The sequence below is a fragment of the Gobio gobio genome, assembly GCF_949357685.1.
Source record: "Gobio gobio genome assembly, chromosome: 8".
Taxonomy (NCBI): Eukaryota; Metazoa; Chordata; class Actinopteri; order Cypriniformes; family Gobionidae; genus Gobio; species Gobio gobio.
The window spans coordinates 30246259-30267413 of record NC_137114.1 but is presented as its reverse complement, the minus strand read 5'-3'; the positions used below and the strand labels follow the sequence as shown (position 1 = coordinate 30267413).

At 39.6% G+C, this 21155-nt stretch overlaps 1 protein-coding gene across 7 annotated transcripts in view; it reads left to right on the top strand.

The window, feature by feature from the left end:
• The window catches only part of bcas3 (BCAS3 microtubule associated cell migration factor), a 260966-nt gene that overhangs the window by 19452 nt on the left and 220359 nt on the right, over positions 1–21155 (top strand). For all 7 annotated transcript variants that reach the window (XM_079824037.1, XM_079824039.1, XM_079824042.1 and 4 more), the window contains 6 exons: positions 8164–8271; positions 8394–8470; positions 11939–12015; positions 13342–13425; positions 16796–16966; positions 19255–19348. In XM_079824037.1, coding sequence (XP_079680163.1) covers positions 8164–8271; positions 8394–8470; positions 11939–12015; positions 13342–13425; positions 16796–16966; positions 19255–19348 — 611 coding nt within the window. The remainder of the gene's footprint in view (positions 1–8163; positions 8272–8393; positions 8471–11938; positions 12016–13341; positions 13426–16795; positions 16967–19254; positions 19349–21155) is intronic.

The following is a 21155-nucleotide window of genomic DNA, read 5'->3' as shown; positions in this document are numbered from 1 at the left end:
AAAAAATATTACTTTTTGTCTCAGCCGTCGTCTCCTTTTCTTTAAGATTAAACAAGACGGTTCATTCATGTTATTTTTAAAGTCATTACAGTCACTGCGGAAGCTCGGGTTGCCATTGAAACATGACACGCTTGAGCACTTGCGCGTTAGCTGGAGCAACCTGAAATATGAGCTTTTTTATGCAATTTGAGCTTCATAGAAAACATGTATGTAACAGTTCACCTGAGATTGTATTGCTGATTTGAAATATATTATTTAAATATGAGTAAATCATTACCATGCGCTTGCATTAAATCTGCCACTTTGCTTCTAACGGCTGAGAGAGAGAGAGAGATCTTTCTCGACTCACACTTTTCTTATCCTAATTTTACAATTTGCAAGTTACACAAAACACACAAGCAGTGCTGACTGACTCTGATCACGGCCAGGTGTTCTCCAAGTCTGATCGACTTCGGTATGTACACAATGTTAAACAGACCCGGGACCCGAAGTAACAGATTAGGACCCGACCCGGACCCGGCTGACCATTTAAAATATAGACCCAAACCCGTTCACAGGTCTTGGGTGCTCCGTTAGACTTCTAGCCTGAACACACATTGCGCCTTAACACACCCATGGGTGAACAGATGGGCGCGAGTGCATTTTCTATTTAAACAATGTGGTACTGGACGTGAAAATAATAACTGCGTCGGGCTGAAACTAGCAAAAAACACTTGCTTCGTGTCTGCCGTCGCATTGTGCCGGGTGTATGATAGGGCCCAAAGACGACTTGTTGTGCCATTATAAACGGACGAATCAGCGTTTTTGAACAAATCTAATGAATGAATGATTCAATTATTCAGTCATAAATACATCACCGTTTCATTATAACTGGATGAATGAGCGCTTTTGAACAAATCAATGTAATCGATACAATTGTTTATTTTTGATGAGCCATGTTACTTTCATAAGGTGATTTGCTCTATTTTGATTGCTACCGTGTACATCAGTGTTTATATCTGAACTATAAACTTTTATCCCAGTACCTCTGTGATAATTTGAATGATTGTAAAAGAGAAATAACGATACTGTGTGGTTGTTTGTGGAGCTGTTTCATACCTAAACATGATAACTGCTCTCTCTGGGTCAGCGGCAGTGTGAACACCGCTTTGAATGCTCCAGTAGGATTTTGTCAAAGCTTTAATAGACAGGCAAATCTTTGTCATTTGGGATTAAGATTGCGTGGGTGTTTGAATCGAGATGGCGATTAACGATTAATCGTTCAGCTCTAAGGGAGCTGTAATTGTTGCCGTTTCATCTTTATAAATTAGATGACCATTTACTAAGTGGCTATAAATAATTGTTTAGCTATTTTTGCATTTTATTTTGTGTGTACACTGCACACCCAAACTGTTGATGAAATTTCATATTTATTCTCGCTCATGCTTCTGGCTCAGTTGCCTATTTTTTGGCCCACACACAAGATATGAAGGACTGTTTGTCTCTCTCCTCTGCCGTTGCATTTGATGCATGGGTCTACTATGAAACCAGTGTTTTCTTTTGGTTTCTTATGTGGACATTAAAAAAGATTAGAAGAAATAAAACCTCTTTATGGTCATGGATCATCAGAGACGTCCAGTTCTTTATTTGGAAGCTCAGGGAGTGAAACGCAATGTTAAAAGTTTATCACTCCGCCTCACAAACATACTCTCTCTCCTCTGACACATGTCCTGTTTTACCATATCTATATTTTGCTACATGTTTCAGTGTAATTTGAGGTAGGCGTTATGATCTGTTGATAGGTCTGACAGACACAATCCTCACTCTTACAGTCATGCTAAAGATGAATGCGTTTCCTTTCTGTGATGGATCCTCCACCCTTCAAGTTATTTGGAAAGTTCAGGCCAGGTGCATTGTTGGGTCTCAGATCATCCCTGTGCGCTTTTTCATGCTGACTGGATGGCCACATAATTCAAGCTCTCTGAGGATGGGAATCGCATGGCTTTGAAGTTTTCCCTGTTTTTCAAGGGAACTTGTCTCAGATCGGTTTGCCATGAGCATACTTCTCCTTATCTTTCCGATTAATTGCAGAGGAGGCGCACAGGCGTGTAACATAATCCTTTTCATAATCCTATTGTGCCTATTACATTTCTTAAGCAAATTTTTGTTTTAATTGTAATGTTAATATTTGTAATTGATATTTTTTTCTAGTGCATTATTTTTAGGGTTAGGGCTTTTATGTTTGAAAAAGTAGATTATAGGTTGTTCTTTTGATGCCAACCATTGATTTGCAAGTTGACATTATCCATAAGGACATTTGAGGTAAGAAAAGCTGTTCTCAGACCTGAACTGTCCACCTCGCTATCCTTCTCAGCGTCTGTTCATTTTTTTAGTAATTAAATGCTGTAAACACCAGTACAAGAGCACCAGTGCCCCTGCAACAGGCTCCCCATTTCAATGTGTTTCCAATATGCATGCGAATCTGTGGAGAGCCCAGTGAAAGGGGAGGAAATGTATTTCTGGCAGTGCTGCAGACATGGAGCTGCGGTTGAACTTTTTACCCTAATTACTTTCCCGCTAATGCCCACGGCGTGCTGGAATCAAAGGGCCCCCTCAGGCCCCAAGAAGCCTGTGATGTGGCCAGCGTTTGTTGTGTGTTGAAGCTCGGCTTGAGAAAGACAGGGGCAGAAAGGAGAGAGAGAGAGAGAGAGGGCGCAAAATTGTGACAGTTTTTTTTTTCTTCTCAAAAATGTCTCCGTTACCACCCACCTCACTTGTTGCCTACAAAAATAGAGTAATTGTTTTCATCTGTGTTTTTACATTGCCGTACTTGGAAATAGCTGTTATAAATCAATACGAGTCTGGCTTGAGGGACTTATCACGGTCCAGAGATCAGAGTTGCGATTTGTCCGTTTCTTCATTTTCCTCAAACACCTTTTGAAAGTGAATGTCTCACACTTTAAGCATCTGTTTTCCATGTTTCTCAAATGATAACAAAAAGCCTAAGAGGATAATAAAAGACCTTCATATCTTCCCTTATCTCAGAAGAAACGTTACACTGGGTGGGTTTATCGCAGTTTTAGATGGTTAAACTTTTGAACAGACTTAAACATTGTCCACTTTTAGCAGATTTATTCTGATTTTTATTAATGGCATGTTTATTGACTTTAGTTAGTGAATTAAGCTCCTCATTATGTTTTGTGGTGTGTTTCTCAGAAGGTCGCCTGGTATTTTATTTGGTAAGGCAGTATTTGTTTTGGATTTCCAGAGAATGTAATTGTCTGTTCGTATTCGGAAAGCTTGTAAAGTAGCTCAAGCCAAAATGCGATGACGTCGTCGCCCTATAAATGGATTTACTCGCTAGTGCTGATCTGCGTTTCCAGACTTCCTATTTTATATTCCTTTCCCCTTGTCAGTTTCCGTTCAGGTTAGTGAAATGATTAAAACCTTACAATGTTAAAAGCACCAAAATGGTTATCTTACAGGGTTCAGAGTCATGCTAAAATACAGACATCAAAACGTTTACGAGATTATAAAAGTGATGAGTTGGCTAGCTTGTCACATAGTGGCGTAATGTGCGTAATTACCATTGTAAACATATGTTTTGCTAAATTTAAGCCTGACCTTAACTGTAAAAATCGTTAATGTTCCACTCGAGAGTGACTTTTCCCATTTGGTTCCAACGAGGGAGGCTGAGACCAGAAAAAGGTCTTTTTTTATTGTCTTACCATGCTGAGGGGAGATGGATTTTGCAGGTGTGCGTCTTGGGAAGTTTTGTGAGATTGTACCCAGCTATTAGATGCACAGTTGAGAAAGTGGATATTCACATTTGAAGCATTGTGAAGTTATGTCACAGCGAATAAAGAAGTTTAAATTTAGCAGATGTGAACTTGTGAGTGCAGGTCACCCTCACTTCCAGTATGTAAAATAACTGTGACCAAAAAAAAAAAAAAAAATGCTTAGTGCATTTCAGTGAGAAATAACCTGATTTTCGAACAGGAAAAAATTGATTTTTCTCTGCTTTTTATCTTTAAAAATTATGTTATTAAAAAGTTATTACGCAATAACTTTTATGACCTTATGTTAATCAGATTTAGTATATGTATTAACTTGGCCTTTGCTAAAGAAATGGCCGGGATGAAAGTGACATATATAAAGTCGGATGACTGAAGCCATGGGACAGGTCATAATATCTGTGCTCAATATCACCTAAAAGTGTGCTACACTGAAACGCTGATATGATTTTATAACGATAATTGAAATTTACTGACGCTTTCAAATCGAAGTCTCGATTCTCAGTGAGAGGAAATTGTATTATGTTGAGCGTGCACTGCGTCCATTAGAAGCGGGCCATTAGTTACAATGCAAAAAGGCAAACAATTGAAGTAGCCAATTTGATGATTCTTTTTTCAAGGCTATCATTGTCCCGTTAATCAATCTGGGAGCATATCATTTGTGTCACATTGGCTCTAAAACGCTTTAAATTGGATTGATCTGACCCAGATTATATTGAAATCAATGAATAGTGGCTCTAAGACAAGTTTAGGAAGTTAAATGCCCCTATTAATCTTGGTGTCTGAATCCAGAGGGGGTTTTTAGCCATGATGATCATTTCTTTGTAGATAGCTGTCTCTCTCTCGCTGAGACATCATGTGTCCGCAGCTATAAAGGACACCAGAGGAGAATAGAAATGCAGACTAATAGCTTTTGCAGATTTCTACAGCCCAACTGACACACTTAAGCTACATTAACACAGCAGACAAGGCAAGGTTAGTCCCCAAAAATGGAATGATATTAATTAATATTCATGAAATTGTGTATACACTCACTGGCCACTTTATTAGGTACACCTTGCTAGTACGTGTTGTGCGTTCAGAGGTGCTCTTATGCATACTTCGGTTGTAACAAGTCATTAATAGAGTTACTGTTGTCTTTCTATCAGCTCAAACCAGTCTGGCCATTCTCCTCTGACCTCTGGCATCAACAAGGCATTTTTGCCCACCAAACTTTCTTATTTTCAGACCATTCTCTGTAAACCCTAGAGATGATTGTGCATGAAATTCCCAGTAAATCCGTCGTTTCTGAAATACTCAGACCAGCCTGACTGGCACCAACAACCATGCCATGTTCAAAGTCACTTAAATCACTTAAATCACATGCTCAGTTTGAACTTCAGCAGATTGTCTTGACCATGTCTACATGCCTAAATGCATTGAGTTGCCATGTGATTGGCTGATTAAATATTTAACGAACAGTTGAACAGGTGCACCAATAATGAAGTGGCTGGTTATAATTATTAGAATATAATATTTCTTATAAATATGTCATTTTTATTGTGTTCAAATATTTTTGTGTGTGTGGAAATAGCAATTCACATGTAGCATTTACTTGTATTAAAAGAGAGATTAAAATATTTATAAATATTACCAAAAGATGATTATTTTTTAATTGATTGATGCACCACATTAACTTATGCCTTAAATTAAAAGTAAAAACTGATCAGAAAGAATTCATACATACTGCTTCACTCTTTTTTTTTCATTAGACTGTCTGGTCGCTGACCTGGGTTTGTGTGTTTGTATTTGTGATGTGGCTCTGAGGCAGGGTTGTTACTGGCAGCTGGCCGATGTAGAGATGCAGCTCTGGGCATGCATCACGTCTGCGGTGGGTTCTACTGCTTACTGGATTGTGTCGTTGACACGCATACTGTAATCCAGCCCTGGGTAAGCCTACAAACTCAATCTCCCAAAGGTGGGCTCAGTCCAACCACGGATCGGTTTTGCCACACAACTCTACATTTTGGCCAATCCAGACCTACAAATGGCCACAGCACGACTTTAGACTTGTGGGATGATTCCATCCGTCACCAAAGGATCTGAGACACTGAGTCTCAGCTGCAGGCTTGACCTTCCAGACATTGAGAATGGGATGTCTGTCACACGCTCAGTGAGCCTCCTGCTCCAAGACATTATCATGCTCTCTTAAAAACATTATGTGCAATCTGTCCACCCTGACCTCAAGCCAGAGCGCTGAGGAGAAGTGGCTCAAATGGCAGCTGTTTGGAAACACGCTCAAAGTACAGGCTGGATTTGCAATCGTCACGGCTTCACTCAGAGATCACTCACTGTCTGTGAAAGTAATGACAAATTAAAAACCTCCCTGGCTCTTCATCACTCAGAATCAGAATTCTAAAGTATAGGATGTTGAGACGCACCACAGCTTTTTTCATTTATGGTTTAAGTACTTCCATGTTCCACAATTTGTGGTTTGATGTCTTGGCAGCTTTGTAAAAACTGATACGTGTATGTTTGGAAAAAAAAAAAGGAGTTGTTTCCTCGACATGCTGTCTGTGTTGTTTTATCCAGTGTTTGCATGCTTGTAAATTAAGAATGAGGAGTAAAACGACATTTTCCAACATTAAAAAAAGGGTAAACAAAGAATAGGGTGGATTACACTGCTTTTGAAATGACATATAGATCCTTCTGTTTGAAAGTTTACTAGTATTGATGGCTATTGATGATTAGCTAGTTGTCTAACAACCAACTAGTTGTTTAGTGAGGTTCTTGTCTATTATATATAATAAATATTATCATTATCATTATTATTTATATCTAATGTTTTTCCAGTTGTTTTGTTTTATATTAGTTATTTAATTATCAACAACGTCCTGTGCCTATGATGTAGTTTGCATGGGGTTAATGAAGGCCACCTGTAGCAAATCGATGGGTTTGTGTCAGAAAAGTATCTATATTTTAACATAAGTGAACCATAAGTAAAATATATATTTTTCATTTTTGGGTGAACTATTCCTTTAAAGCCAGAACGTTGTATTGGCCAATCAGAATCTAGGATTGGATCTATAAAACAATCTGTTTTAAAATGGCCTTCTTGATATCAGAACATCAGTCAATAGACCAAACCCTGTCAAACCCTTGTTTTCACAGGAGCTGTTACATTAGTAGCATAGCCAATAATTCTGCAGCACTATGCACTATACATTTTATTGCCAAAGTATGTTAATGCTAATCTATGATGCATGATATAATCACTTCTTGTGAAGCGGCAGACAGTCGGTCGAATTAAGAGTCAGACACAGCGAAATCATTAGTGGTTGCTTGCTTCCAAAGCCAATTGTTTTGTCAATGAAGCACAGGCTATTGATCATTTTCATTTACGTGGAGTGCTTGATCAGCTCAGAGTCAGTGTCAATAACCCGGCCCCTTTGGTTCCAGCTTCATCTATAGTTAGACGCCATATATCCTTAAGTTTATTGTTGTGGTTTGAGCAGCTTATGTACACTTAGCCACGGCTCCAACAGAATACCTGACTTGTTGGATTGGTTTTATGATCCAGTCCAACCGAATTGGGTAGTGCTGATGCCATGCATATTACCACAAGACTAATATCCTGCGGAAAGCAAAGTGCCCAGCACAGCGTCTTACCAGAAACATTCTGTTAAGATGGTAAATATGGCAGGCCAGGCTGTGCCAGCTGAGTGCGGAACGCCTAATGAGGATTAATATCTGCCTCCATCAAAAGCAACAGCCACTGCTTTCTCTTAACTCCCATCTACTTGATGAAGGTAGAGAGGAAATAACTATAGGATGTGAGTGTGTGAAAGTTTCTGGCCTGTTGGCGAGACAGGCGAGATTTGTAATGTGTTTTTATTCTTCAATCTTCTGTAAGATTTAAAAATGTGTTTTTTTTATGCAAACCAAGGCTGCATTTACTTGATCAAAAATATAGTAAAAACAGTAATATTGGGAAACATATTTTAAAATGTCATTTATTCCTGTGATGACGAAGCTGAATTTTAGCAGCCATTACTCCAGCCTCGTGATCCTTCAGAAATCATTCTAATATGCTGATTTGGTGCTCAAGAAAAATTTCTTCTTATTACCATCAATGTTGAAAACATTGTGCGGCTTAAAGAAAACCATGATACCTATTTTTCTGGATACTTTGAGAAATAGAACGTTTCAAAGAACAGCCTAGACTTTACTGTCACTTTTGATTAATATTATGCATCTTTGCTGAATAAATTATCTTTATCATTTTCTTTTCTAAATTTGAATATGAACAGAGCATGCTTGGACCAACTCATTTCCTAGATTATTTGACGTTCGTTTACATGTAATATGGTTAAGTAGACTAACTAATCACTGCTCTATGTGTGTTTTGCAGGACAAGTCCCCCTTATTGTTGTGTGGACCTGTATTCCTTGAGGACAGGAGAGATGGTCAAGTCCATTCAGTTTAAAACGCCCATCTATGATCTGCACTGCAACAAAAGGTGTGTTTACACACATTTTTGTCCTGCTCTTTACCTTGTAATCATTTTAAATGCAGCATTAAGCTTATATAAACTTTATTATTTTCCCCCAATTCGATCTCTCTATTCCTTGACGGCCACAGGATCCTTGTTGTTAGTCTTCAAGAAAAGATCGCCGCCTTTGACAGCTGCACCTTTATGAAAAAGTTCTTTGTCACAAGTAAGTTCTTCATGTTATAGATGTGTCTGCTGAACTTGACCTTTCTTGACCTTCTCTAGTCTCCGGCACAACTTTTCTCTGCCTCTTTGATCTGCAGCTTCGCAAAATAGGAAACCTAGTCTTGATTAATCCTCTTCACACACTGACTTCATTAAACCCACACAACCCTTATACGTGCTGTCACACCAGCAGAGCCGTTTTTCCCTGTGTCACTCCTCAGGGCTATACTATATCAAAGCTCATCCACAATTCCACAGGCCTGCTTGTTTACACAAATGGCTTTTGTTTTACAATGTGTCAGAGCTGGGCATTACCAAACCTTCTGTGTCAAACCGTCATTGCGTAGCGTAAACAATAACAAGCAAATGCACAGCGCCACTCAGCCCAGATCTTGCACATAAAGAACCTTTTCCTCTCCTCCAGGCCAGGCCACAGGCGAAATCCGAATGGCTTTTTTGCACTCTTGAAGGGGATGCTACTCATAAGTCCCAACTGTCATGTGCACAACTGTGTATGGTTTCAGAAAAATAAACTGTCCATGTCACCATGTGAAACCAGGTCTCTGCTGCCCACTTAAGCCATCGTCTGTTGTAAATTGCTATTAGTGTTGTTTTAATGGCTCTCATTGTCTATCCAACTTCCCCGTCAACGTCTGCGCCACAGGAAACGGGCACGGTCAATAACCCTTTACATCATTAATTGCTTCTCTAAAGCTTCCTCAACATAGGAAGAACAAGACTAGACCTATTTTTTTAAAGTGACAGGCCAAAAACCAGGGTTATTGTAGTTAACTAAACCATAAAAAACTGAAACCATAGCAAACATTTTCATTACCCTAATTTCCGGTATTTAAGTTGTATTTTTTAATGATCTGTAGGTGTGTGTCACAAGCTGTGACAAAGATAATGCAACTAACGTCAAGCACGCAGAACATGCACAAAGCACACACATTTGGATGTGCTAAATAAGAGACAAATACGTGAGAAATGTATTTGTATAGCGCATTACCCACATGCCCATAGTTTCAGTTTCCCTTTAAATAAATTTATTTAGGCTTGCTGTTTATTATAAATGTTGTTTATAATGAATGCTATTATAATTTATGTTCGTTTTATACTTATACTATTATTTGTTGTGGAGTGGGGGCAACTAAAATAAGTTTTTATAGTGTTTATGTTTGTTAACATTTCATTGTATTTACTGGTATTTTACATTATTTCTTAATGTAATAATAATATATAATTTTTTTTCTTCTCTCTCTCAAGAATGCAATTTTGACCCGGTCAAAGACAGGTCTGAGTGACTTATTTTCTGAAAATAAACTAAACGTTAACTGAAATAGAATATATATACACTCACCTAAAGGGTGAATCAACCAATCACATGTCAGTTGCTTCAATGCATTTAGGGGTGTGGTCCTGGTCAAGACAATCTCCTGAACTCCAAACTGAATGTCAGAATGGGAAAGAAAGGTGATTTAAGCAATTTTGAGCGTGGCATGGTTGTTGGTGCCAGACGGGCCGGTCTGAGTATTTCACAATCTGCTCAGTTACTGGGATTTTCACGCACAACCATTTCTAGGGTTTACAAAAAATGGTGTGAAAAGGGAAAAACATCCAGTATGCGGCAGTCCTGTGGGCGAAAATGCCTTGTTGATGCTAGAGGTCAGAGGAGAATGGGCCGACTGATTCAAGCTGATAGAAGAGCAACTTTGACTGAAATTACCACTCGTTACAACCGAGGTATGCAGCAAAGCATTTGTGAAGCCACAACACGCACAACCTTGAGGCGGATGGGTTACAACAGCAGAAGACCCCACCGGGTACCACTCATCTCCACTACAAATAGGAAAAAGAGGCTACAATTTGCACAAGCTCACCAAAATTGGACAGTTGAAGACTGGAAAAATGTTGCCTGGTCTGATGAGTCTCGATTTCTGTTCAGTCAGAATTTGGCGTAAACAGAATGAGAACATGGATCCATCATGCCTTGTTACCACTGTGCAGGCTGGTGGTGGTGGTGTAATGGTGAGGGGGGATGTTTTCTTGGCACACTTTAGGCCCCTTAGTGCCAATTGGGCATCGTTTAAATGCCACGGCCTACCTGAGCATTGTTTCTGACCATGTCCATCCCTTTATGACCCCCATGTACCCATCCTCTGATGGCTACTTCCAGCAGGATAATGCACCATGTCACAAAGCTCAAATTATTTCAAATTGGTTTCTTGAACATGAGTTCACTGTACAAAAATGGCCCCCACAGTCACCAGATCTCAACCCAATAGAGCATCTTTGGGATGTGGTGGAACTGGAGCTTTGTGCCCTGGATGTGCATCCCACAAATCTCCATCAACTGCAAGATGCTATCCTATCAATATGGGGCAACATTTCTAAAGAATGCTTTCAGCACCTTGTTGAATCAATGCCACATAGAATTAAGGCAGTTCTGAAGGCGAAAGGGGGTCAAACACAGTATTAGTATGGTGTTCCTAATAATCCTTTAGGTGAGTGTGTATATAAATATACATATATATAAATATATAAATAAATATATATATAATTGCTGTTATATTAATTATAGATCAATTACTGTTATATTAATTATATATAAAAGGTTTGTTAAAGATGAAAATGGAAAATATGAAAATGAACTAATTCAGAAGAGTAATAAAATCTATTTTACACAATCATACTAAAATAACACTGCAGATGACACTTAATATCAACAATGGAGTTATTGTAAACAATATTTCTTTGTTGTTTCTCATGACTTGTGTTTTTTGAGTGAGTTCTTCTCTCTCTGGCTGTGAGATGTCTGTCAAAACAATGGTGAAAATCCCCCAAACTCAGCTCACAGGATGTGTTAAACATACGTTAATCTCACTGCATCGGCTCCCTTCGCCTTGGAAAGGCACAAAAGACTTTTACGTTACTGTGCTTGTGGCTTACCTCAAGCCCCATTCACCCGAGTTTCAGATCCTGGCTCTACACCCTAAATTACTGTCTGCATATATTTTATATTCACTCCATGCTATAAATTACTGTCAGCACACTTCACACTGTGATATGCACTTGCGTAACCTTTCCGTGTGCGAGGGCGGCTAAAGAAGTTTGGTATTTCTGTGCTTGTTTATTAGGTTTTAGTTTAATAAAACCTTATCTGATTTGCATTTGCTTGCGTGTTTGCTCTGTTTGTATGTGTCCCACATGTGATGTACGGCTACATTATCATGGCATGTGGGATCGGTACGGATTCTATGGCTGTATTGCTCTCATGGGTCAATCTGTCTGGCAGTTAATAAGCTGAGGAGCCATTCTACTGTCGCAAAATGCCATACCCCTTATTTAACCTCTGGTATTACTCTAACCCTAAGCTCTAGTAAAACACAGTCCTGGGCAAGATGCTGCTATGATGGATTTTTTATGTCTTTTTGTGCTGTCATTTAGTTTATCTCTTTTTTGGTTGCAGGCTGCTATCCCTGTCCTGGTCCTAACCTCAACCCTATAGCTCTGGGAAGCCGGTGGTTGGCCTATGCTGAGAATAAGGTAGTACAAACACCAAATATTTAAAAACTCTATATGCATCTTAAACACTACTTTTCAGAAAGATAACAAGCTAGCCCCCTGGTTTCACAGACAAGGCTTAAGCCTAGTCCCAGACTAAAATGCATATTTGAGGGCTTTTCTTAAAATATGTCAGTGCCATTGTTTTGTCTCAAGATGCACACCAGTAATGTTTTTTAAGGCACATTTATAAAAGCTACTTAAATGTCCTTATTAAACTAAGACCTAATCCGAGCTTAATCTAAGCCCTGTCTGTGAAACCAGCCCTAGGTTTTATATATTAGAGACATTTCATGATACTGAACTCACAATACGATACCATACCATTGTGATACTTCAAGCCAGGGGTCGACTTAAATAGGCTTGGACTTGGTCCTGGTCCTCAAAGCACAAGACAATAGTGATTCTGATGCTGAAAATACAGAATTATGTTAGACTCATATGCTTGCACACTGTCACTCACTGATTACATATATTTAAAATAATGTAGGCCCCTTTTTAAGGTAAAATCAGACATTTTGGCATTATCAGTACCCACAAATATTCCCCAATTGCATTATTATACATTATATTCAACATTTATATATAGTAGTTTATTGTAGCGCTGTCACTGAAACTCTGTAAACTTAAATTTTTGAATTTTGAATAAAAAAAATTGTATTTATTAATTAGTTATACATTCCGTTGTGCTCTATCCAGATGTATTTGAACACAAGAACATGCCCTGTTTGAACTCCCAGCAGCACCTCTGATCGGCCTAATAATTTTGGCCTTCCTTCAGACTGAATTGTTGCTGAAAATGTGTTGCTTTGCACAGTCCTAAATCAAACTGCAGTCGCATTATAAATGTTTTTATTTCTTACGAATTGCACATATCATTATAAAGGCAATGTGTGTCATATAGGAGCTAACAATATAATATGACATATTATTATTAAGTAGACCCTTGATTCACCGCCATTTATGTAATGGGTGCGGTTTGTTTGCCTTAGAGAGGCCAGTTGCTGCCTAATAATGGACAGATGGGACAGTGTGTCTGGGCAAAGGTAATGAGTTTCTGGCCAATGGCAGCTGAAGTGTTGAATAGGTCTGGGACAGGGACCCTAGAGGGAGTGCGCCGTAGAATGGGGCTGAAGAACTGTTTGTTGTCCTAATGGCATCCTCCTCCTCCTCTTACTCACCGTGCCCGCCTGCAGACGTCCTGGCGCGGGCTGTGACAGGCCTCTGTGGGTTAATGAGTGCTGGGGAGCTGAAAGGTTCTGGATGATAATGTGACTCTGTTCTGTCTCTGTTTGTGTGTGTGTGTAGCTGATCCGGTGTCATCAGTCCCGTGGTGGGGCCTGTGGAGATAATGCCCAGTCCTACACTGCCACTGTCATCAGTGCCGCTAAAGTGAGTTCACTCTTTTTTACCACTGTCTTCAACACATGTGTATTAGTGGCCTCCAAAAGTATTTTCACACCTATGCCACATGGTTTATTCATTTGTGTCTAATCAAGTGAAGTCCATACATTTTGAGTGTGAGTTTAGTGTCCAAATACTTTTTGGGGTCACATTGACACACTTTTGTCCACACATTGATCAGCAGATACTTTGTCCACACTTGTGCCACAATTTATGCACATATTATTTCAGTTGTGTCTTGCTGAGAGACTTCTTTTTCTTATGAGCATTGTTTTGTTTTATTAGATTAAAGCCAGACATTCTTTGGTCAAATCTGACATTTATAACTGTTGGTGCACAGTTGGCATGTTGTGCTGAGGATCCCCACTGCTTATAAAACTCATTCAACATGGTGATGAAATGTTGTGTTTATTTTAGCATTTACTCTGGCCAAACTTTTTAATGTTGATTTAAAACCGTAGAGCACATTAATTAATGATAATTAATTACAAGGCAAGAAATCAAACCATACAGCTTAAATCTCTGTTAAGTGTGGCTCTTGCTCTTGTGTTTTTTGCACTTATTTGTGTTCAGCCATGCTTTCCTTCCTGTTTGCTCTGCTCTAAATGAAGCTCATAATGTGTGCTGTTGCGCTCACTTTATTCACCATATAGCATCCCAGAGCGTTCTCGACGTAGTCCTCTGTGATTCAGAGACTCACTAGAGTTCATTTAGTGGTGCCAGAACCTTGGTGCTTAACCTTTCATATGGTTCCAGTCTCCTCTCCTGGTTGCTTAATTGATTTATTAAGCCCACATCTGTATTCCCCGGCCGCCGGCCTGATCACTGCCTAACGAGCGCTAACGGCTTACGTGAGAGAAGTGCCATTAGCCTTAATGGCAGTATACATCAAAAGGAGCACAGCAAAGGTTAGCAGGGAGGAAAACAAGGTTAAAAAAGCCTTGATACGCAGACAGGCCGTCTGCAGACGGGGCTGTGATTTATAACCATCTCCTCCACTCTGACACACAGTCCCTGTGCTGAGTGGCTCTGAGTGCGGCCGTCTGGGGGCCAGGGGGCCATCTCCCATCAATCCTGTAACACAATCACAAAAGGAGGGGGAGGGCACCTTTTGCAAAATTGAATTCTTGCAAGGCACAGATTGTGTAAATGAGCGCGATGTGACCAAAAGAGAGATGTCATTGTGCCAGCCACAAGTCTGCGTGAGCGGGGTGCCCCAGGGTTCTGTTTTCAGACCTCTGCTGCTGTGAACTGTGTTTGGGGTAAGTGGATAGCACAGCTTAAGTAGGGTCTCCTCTAGTTCTCACTTAATGGAGTGAGCGTTGCTGTATGTGTGTGTCTGTCTGCCAAGGCCCCGGAGAGCTTAATCAGGCATTCAGGCCAAGCGGCAGCGTCAATACCTCGTGGCGCCTGTGTTTGTTGGGCCCTTTGGAGAATGCTCTGACAAGCCCACTAACTGACTGTGTGTAAATTGCTTTGCCCCATCAATTATTAAGAGAAGCGTTTGCCTCCTAATTGATCAACACTAATGTGTTTTCTAATCACTGCAGTTAGAGTTTTTAGTGCTAATCCAAACAGTCCCCATTGATCAGGGCTGGCAAGGGGAGGGGGCGACCGGCTGGTGGCAGACACCGACTGCTGTGCCAGAACTCGGACATCTCTTCTCAGCTCATATCTATGAGTACACACTCACACAAACGCTAACCGTTAGCCTACACGGCTAACTTACACACCTGTCTGTTGACATTGCCTCAAACAACACTTGATGCAAACATGTTTTTTAGGTCATTGCTCAACAAAATCTCTGGATGTGGGAACATTGTTTGCGGTATTGATTTGAGTGTTGCAATAGAACTTATAGTTGGCTAGCACAACTGTTGCAGAATGAAATGTTTTTTGTCTTTTAACCCATTGCATGAATTATGTAATCATAAAACAAAAAAATATTTTTTTGTTACTTAAAAAAAAGCATAAAATTATTCCACATTTTGTTCAAAATTATGATTAAATATTATGTTTCCATACGATAAATGTTAGTAGAAAATGTCCCCAAGGTACTGACCACTTTCGTCAGCCGAAATTATTCGGAAAAAGATATGCATTTTTTGGTTTCAGCCATTGACCAAAACACTGACCTGCACTTATTACTAACTAGCACTTAAAGCTACAATGTGTATTTTTTTTGCCGCTAGGGTTTGCTAACCTCTTTAAAACAATAACAAAGGCGTAGATTGATGAATGACTGTGGAGTCATGGAACTAGTCGTTATACCGATGGATCTAGTTATGTTTATGGGGAAATAATGTTTATGGATGAGTGATACATTCATGTTTTTTAACATGACTGTGGTATGAAGCAGGGTGCGATTTACTAATAATTGACACATATCAGTCCCATGGGATATAAAGAAATGAGGACATTTCATTCTACCGAACTACCCACAAGTGCTGAATTACTACTCATACAGGTCAGTTTATTCAACAAATTAAAATTGTGAATAAACACTGCTTTTTCACTTGGTCTACACTTTCTAAACTGCATTTGTGTAAGTTGAAAGTTATAATGTTATTCTGTGTGTTAGTTTGTTGGCTGTATGAGACTAGCATAAGCTACATCAACATGAGAACATAATACTGATGATATTCTAATATTTCATCGGGTTGAGCTACTTAACATTGATTTATTTTTATGTTCATTTGCTCACCTGTCTAATAAAGCACATGCAAGAACGGCATCTCTGTCAAGTCCAATTTTTTTGCGAAGCTCTCATCATCTCGGAAACGAAAACGAGGTCCTCTTTTGATTTCTCATTTTGTTCCAAAGTCTGCTTGCCATGGTCCATAATGTTTGAACGAAACTACAACAGCGTTCCGCGAGACATTATGCAGTTGTCCACGTCTGTTGCCATGATTTCTACGACAGTAAAAGCGGAAACAGAGGGTAACGCGGATATGACGCCATTGACAGACGACTCCCAGGTTCCTTGGTTAAAACTGCAATTTTCTCACAATTTACAAATAGTTGAAAACATTTGGGATATTGTAAGTACTCGACTGAACAAAATATATAACACTGGCCTAGTGGTTTTTGGATGCTTTACTGCAAAAATCCTACATATTGCACCTTTAAAATTTTGGGCTAAAATATAGAGGTGCAGCTTGTTGCCAAAAAACTTTACCACAACTGGTTTAATTTATCATCTGAGCTCCTTGAACACCTTGAATAGCATACGGAGTTCAATTACCCTAATTTAATTCTTTTTGGTTTCAGTTCAGGAAATGTAGGTTTATTTCTTATGGTAAAAAAATGTATCGCTGTCATAAATCACTATTTGTAATGTTGTGTCTCTGTCGTTCAGACGTTGAAGACGGGCCTGACCATGGTGGGTAAGGTTGTGACCCAGCTTGCTGGTACGATGCCATCAGGGGTGCCTGACGAGGAGGGGACTGCCCACAGTGGCACCCGCCGCAGCCCTCACCAACCTGGCGTGGTCACCATCATAGACACACACTCTGTGGGAGAAGGACAGGTAAGCAATGTTCACTTATACAGCATTATCAGTACGGTTTTGACCAGGGATGGAGGTCTGTGAATGATGAGATTTCTAGCACTTTCTTCACCCATGTGACCTTGATCCTCAAGAACCCAGATTCATTCCTCTTTTCTTCGAGATAAATAATCCATTAATCCCATTCATAACTCATTCAGTATTAGAGCTTCTTGTGGCCCAAGGGGTTTGTCATCACCTTGTCATAAGAGCACATGCTCCACCGTTCGTTCACAGACTCCGTGCCAGGCCGCAGTCTCCTGATCTCATGATTTAGCCACTTCCTGTGGCTCTTTCCCCCTTGGCTGGCACAACCGTAGCCTTTTAGCATGAGATCACAGGCAGGTCATTGCATGAGCATTACAGAAAAGGTCTAACCGTCCTTTTCCTTTTCCACCAAGGCCTGAATGTGTGTTAAAAGAGGACTTGTAGGTGTGTGACACATGATCACTTTATTAGAGCACTCAGTTTAACTAGCTGTAATATTTGCAGTTCTCCTGTTCAAGGATTTTTACTTGGAGAGAGGTTCAGTTGGAACAGGTTTTGCTATCCTATTGATTCTGACCCATGTAAATATATCCTCCCATTTAGTGGGCTGTTAAAATATGATAGTTTAACCTTCGATTCCCTTGAGAGTCTACCGTGACCCGATTAACATGTTACTCTCATTTAAAGGTGTGATTTATTTTGCTTATTTATTCACCTATATCACACTGTTTTGCCAGAGTCAACACTTTCTAAGAGAGGTTTTCCTGCATTTATTTAAAGCCAACCCTTGCAAGAAGCTGCGCTCCTCCCAAAGCAGACTAGTTATGGTTTCGGTGTTCACACAAAACAGATTTGCGGAATTTACTGTCAATGCCATTCTTCCGTGACTCCAGCAGTGGTCTTGGCATTTTCTCTTCTGTTTTTTCCCCATCTCCCCCACTCCCAGTATCAGGGGACACGCCCCTACCTCCCTGATCTTCATCATCTCCTCTCAGTTCTGTGTTTCCTGCAAGTTTATTTGCTCTTCGGATCTATCCACACACACAAATACTTTCCTGAAGCAATAGTATATTCCTGTACAGAACAACATTGTCTTTTTTTTTTTGCTCCCAATAAAAGCGATCTGGTTTGTGTCACAGGGGCATTTTTTTGCAGTCTGAAATAAATGTCTGGGTTTTAGAGCAAGGCTGTTTTCTGTTTGGACTGGATCCTATTAAAAGCTGCCTTGCTCCTTAATGCAACACTCTGCTAGATTTATCACTCTTCTCTCCGGCTGTCTCATGTCTGGGCTTAGTTATAATCTCTTTCATGAGCAAACTTAACAGAGGACCACTGACCAGAGAATAGCCCCTTATGAGCAACACACTCTCCTTTTTCTTTCTTTCTTGCTTTCAAGTTTGATAGGCTATTTCAAAATGTATATTGAATTTTTATATTTACACAATTTTGAGTTTTGTATTGTTTTTCGTTTATTTTATATTTGGTTTATTGAGTAAATAAAGAAAAGGTTAACATTCTCTATCCCTCATTTTCTTTTATTTTCTTGTAGTAATGTACAAACAGGGATGAATTACGGATTCACATTACGGTTCTTTTTAACTGGGAGCTATTAATCTCTTTTGGGTATCAAAACGTGAAGAGACACTATAGAGTTTCCTCCTCCTGTGTTTGTTTTAACTCTTTCAGCATGTCACTTTTTCTTCCTGTCTGATACAATACTGTTGCGCTGTGGGCTTTGGCAGAATATGGACATTGATCACAGCGGTCATGTGGGTTAGTCTTACTTTCTTTGAAGCCGTGTTCATAAAACACACCAAAATATTTGCAGACATCTTTTAAAAATTTAGTCAAATATATTTGAATTCCATAATGAAACTATTTTGCCGACCATACGTCATTTAAAGCTAAAATCTTCCAGTGTGGATTAAAGTAGACACAAGGATAATTGTTAAGCACCCGCAAGAGGGCAACATGCTCAGGGTTGAATGACATGATGGGGAATGGATGATGATCATAAAAAAAGACGTGGAAACATTTTCAGCCCATTTTTTGCTATTCGAGCACAACTTAAAACGCACTTTGTTTTAAACAAAATGCCAAAACGCATCTTTGTTTAACTGATTAAATCTTATGTAACTGTGAAGATCAGATTGCACAGGCCATTGTAGAGCCAATGACCAGCTATGCGCCTAAAACACTTGAGACGTGAGGTAAACAAGAAGTCAGCTTTTATTTATGTGGCTTCATCAACTTACTGTAGCTTTATTGTGTGTATGTTTCAGGTTCTTGTTAGTGAGGATTCTGATGGAGAAGGAGTGATTGCACATTTTCCAGCACATGATAAGCCTATATCCTGCATGGCGTTTAACCCGAGTGGTAAGTGAACACCTCATTGTGATGCCTCACTGAGTGCTACCAAAGCACAAAACTCCAGGCACTTGTGTGGCAGCCGCTTACATGGTCTTAAAGGGTACACATTGTGGATGTTCCTCGCCTTTTTGAATGAAAACATTGAATTACAATGCAGATGCATTCTGTTCACTACCCAGTCAAACCAGACCATTTAGACCACGCTGCAATGGCACTTATACATGGGGGTTAGCCAATCATAACAGTGCTAATTTATTTAGAAGTCTTAAAGGTATAGAAGCAGCCTGTGTAAAGATATAGTTTACCTATAAATTAAGATTCTATTATCTTTTACTTGTTCCAAACATGTATGGTTTCTTGCTTAAATGAAACACAATCGTATGTATTAAATAGGAATGTTGACTGCTTTTTCCTATGTAATAGAAGAGGATTGGACTCTTGCATATATTCTGAATCTTTTGAGGTTATACAAAAATAAATAATGTACAAAATATAAAATTTGGGGTGAACTATTCCTTTAATTCTGAGGGTGGACAATAGTGCAGCAAGAGCTTGACTTTTTGGTGGAGGAAGGCTCGTCTTATATTATAAGTGGACTTCATGGGCAAAATAGAATGATACAAAACTGTAAAATACCGTCCATTTGAGAAGGAGATGGCGGTGTTAGTCATGTCACCTTTTTGCATGTAACCTCATCTTGTTCCCTAAGCGTTCCTGTCTGCTTGGCCCTTGAGATCATGTGAGATCTGTTGTTCTGAAAAGCAGCCTTTGTGTATCTTCTGGAGAAACTGCCCCCTAGCACATCAGTCACTGTCATGTTTCCCTTCTTTTCCTCTCTATCCATCCTTCTCTTTCCTCCTCTTGTCTCTCTTTAACACGTAGTGGAATATTTAGTCCTCATTGATCCTGTTCATGTCTGTCTCTCCTGAAGTGTATTGAGGTGACAAAGCCCCGAGGGCTTTCTCTTTTTGATGAAATACCCCAAGCACTGAATGGGTACAGTTTCAACTCTTAAAGATGAGAAGAGCTGTAATGTCCTCGCTCTATTCAGAAGGCTTAGGACGGGTTCATAACTCTTAGAACATTTAGTCAGCCACGTCACAACATGCTTTAGTCATCATGAGGGCTGTTATTCACTATCTGTTACATTTTGCACCTTATTCAATTAAGTTTTTTGGGGTGGGGGATAGGATCAGGACATTATGCAGGCAGTTTTCGAATCTGTGTCTGCTTGAGCATCATGACTCGATGTGTCTGGAGCACTAGGCCATGATGGCTCTAACCATTTCTTGGATTTTATAAAAAAAATACAGTAAAACCAAGGCTGGAATGTCCTCAACCTGACCTTGAACTAGCGTCTTGGCTCATTGTGAGAGGCAGTTATCTGATCACTTTTTAATTTTACATATAGTCATGTTTGTTTCTCCGGATATCCAGTCCAGTCACAGTGGCTCATTGTGAGGTGTGTGTTGCAGATTGAGGGCCCTTCTAATAAGAAGGTGCTGAAAGCTGCTGATAGCCATTGCTCTAAGTAAAATCTTAACATATCTGTTCTTACTAACGAACACTGGGAGACTCCATTAATGATGAGTTATTGTGTCTACACCTCTGGGTTCAGATGTTTTGTGCATCGTGTTACTGAAAGATTATAAGGAAATGTTGCATATCTTCGTAGATGAAAACATTTCTGGTGGATGTTCTGCCTCAACCGCACAATATTGAACAGATCGCAAGCCATGCCACAAATCTCGGGCATGTGAGCCATGATTGAGCTTGGGAGCGGTGATATTATAAAGAGGATTTATGCAAAGAG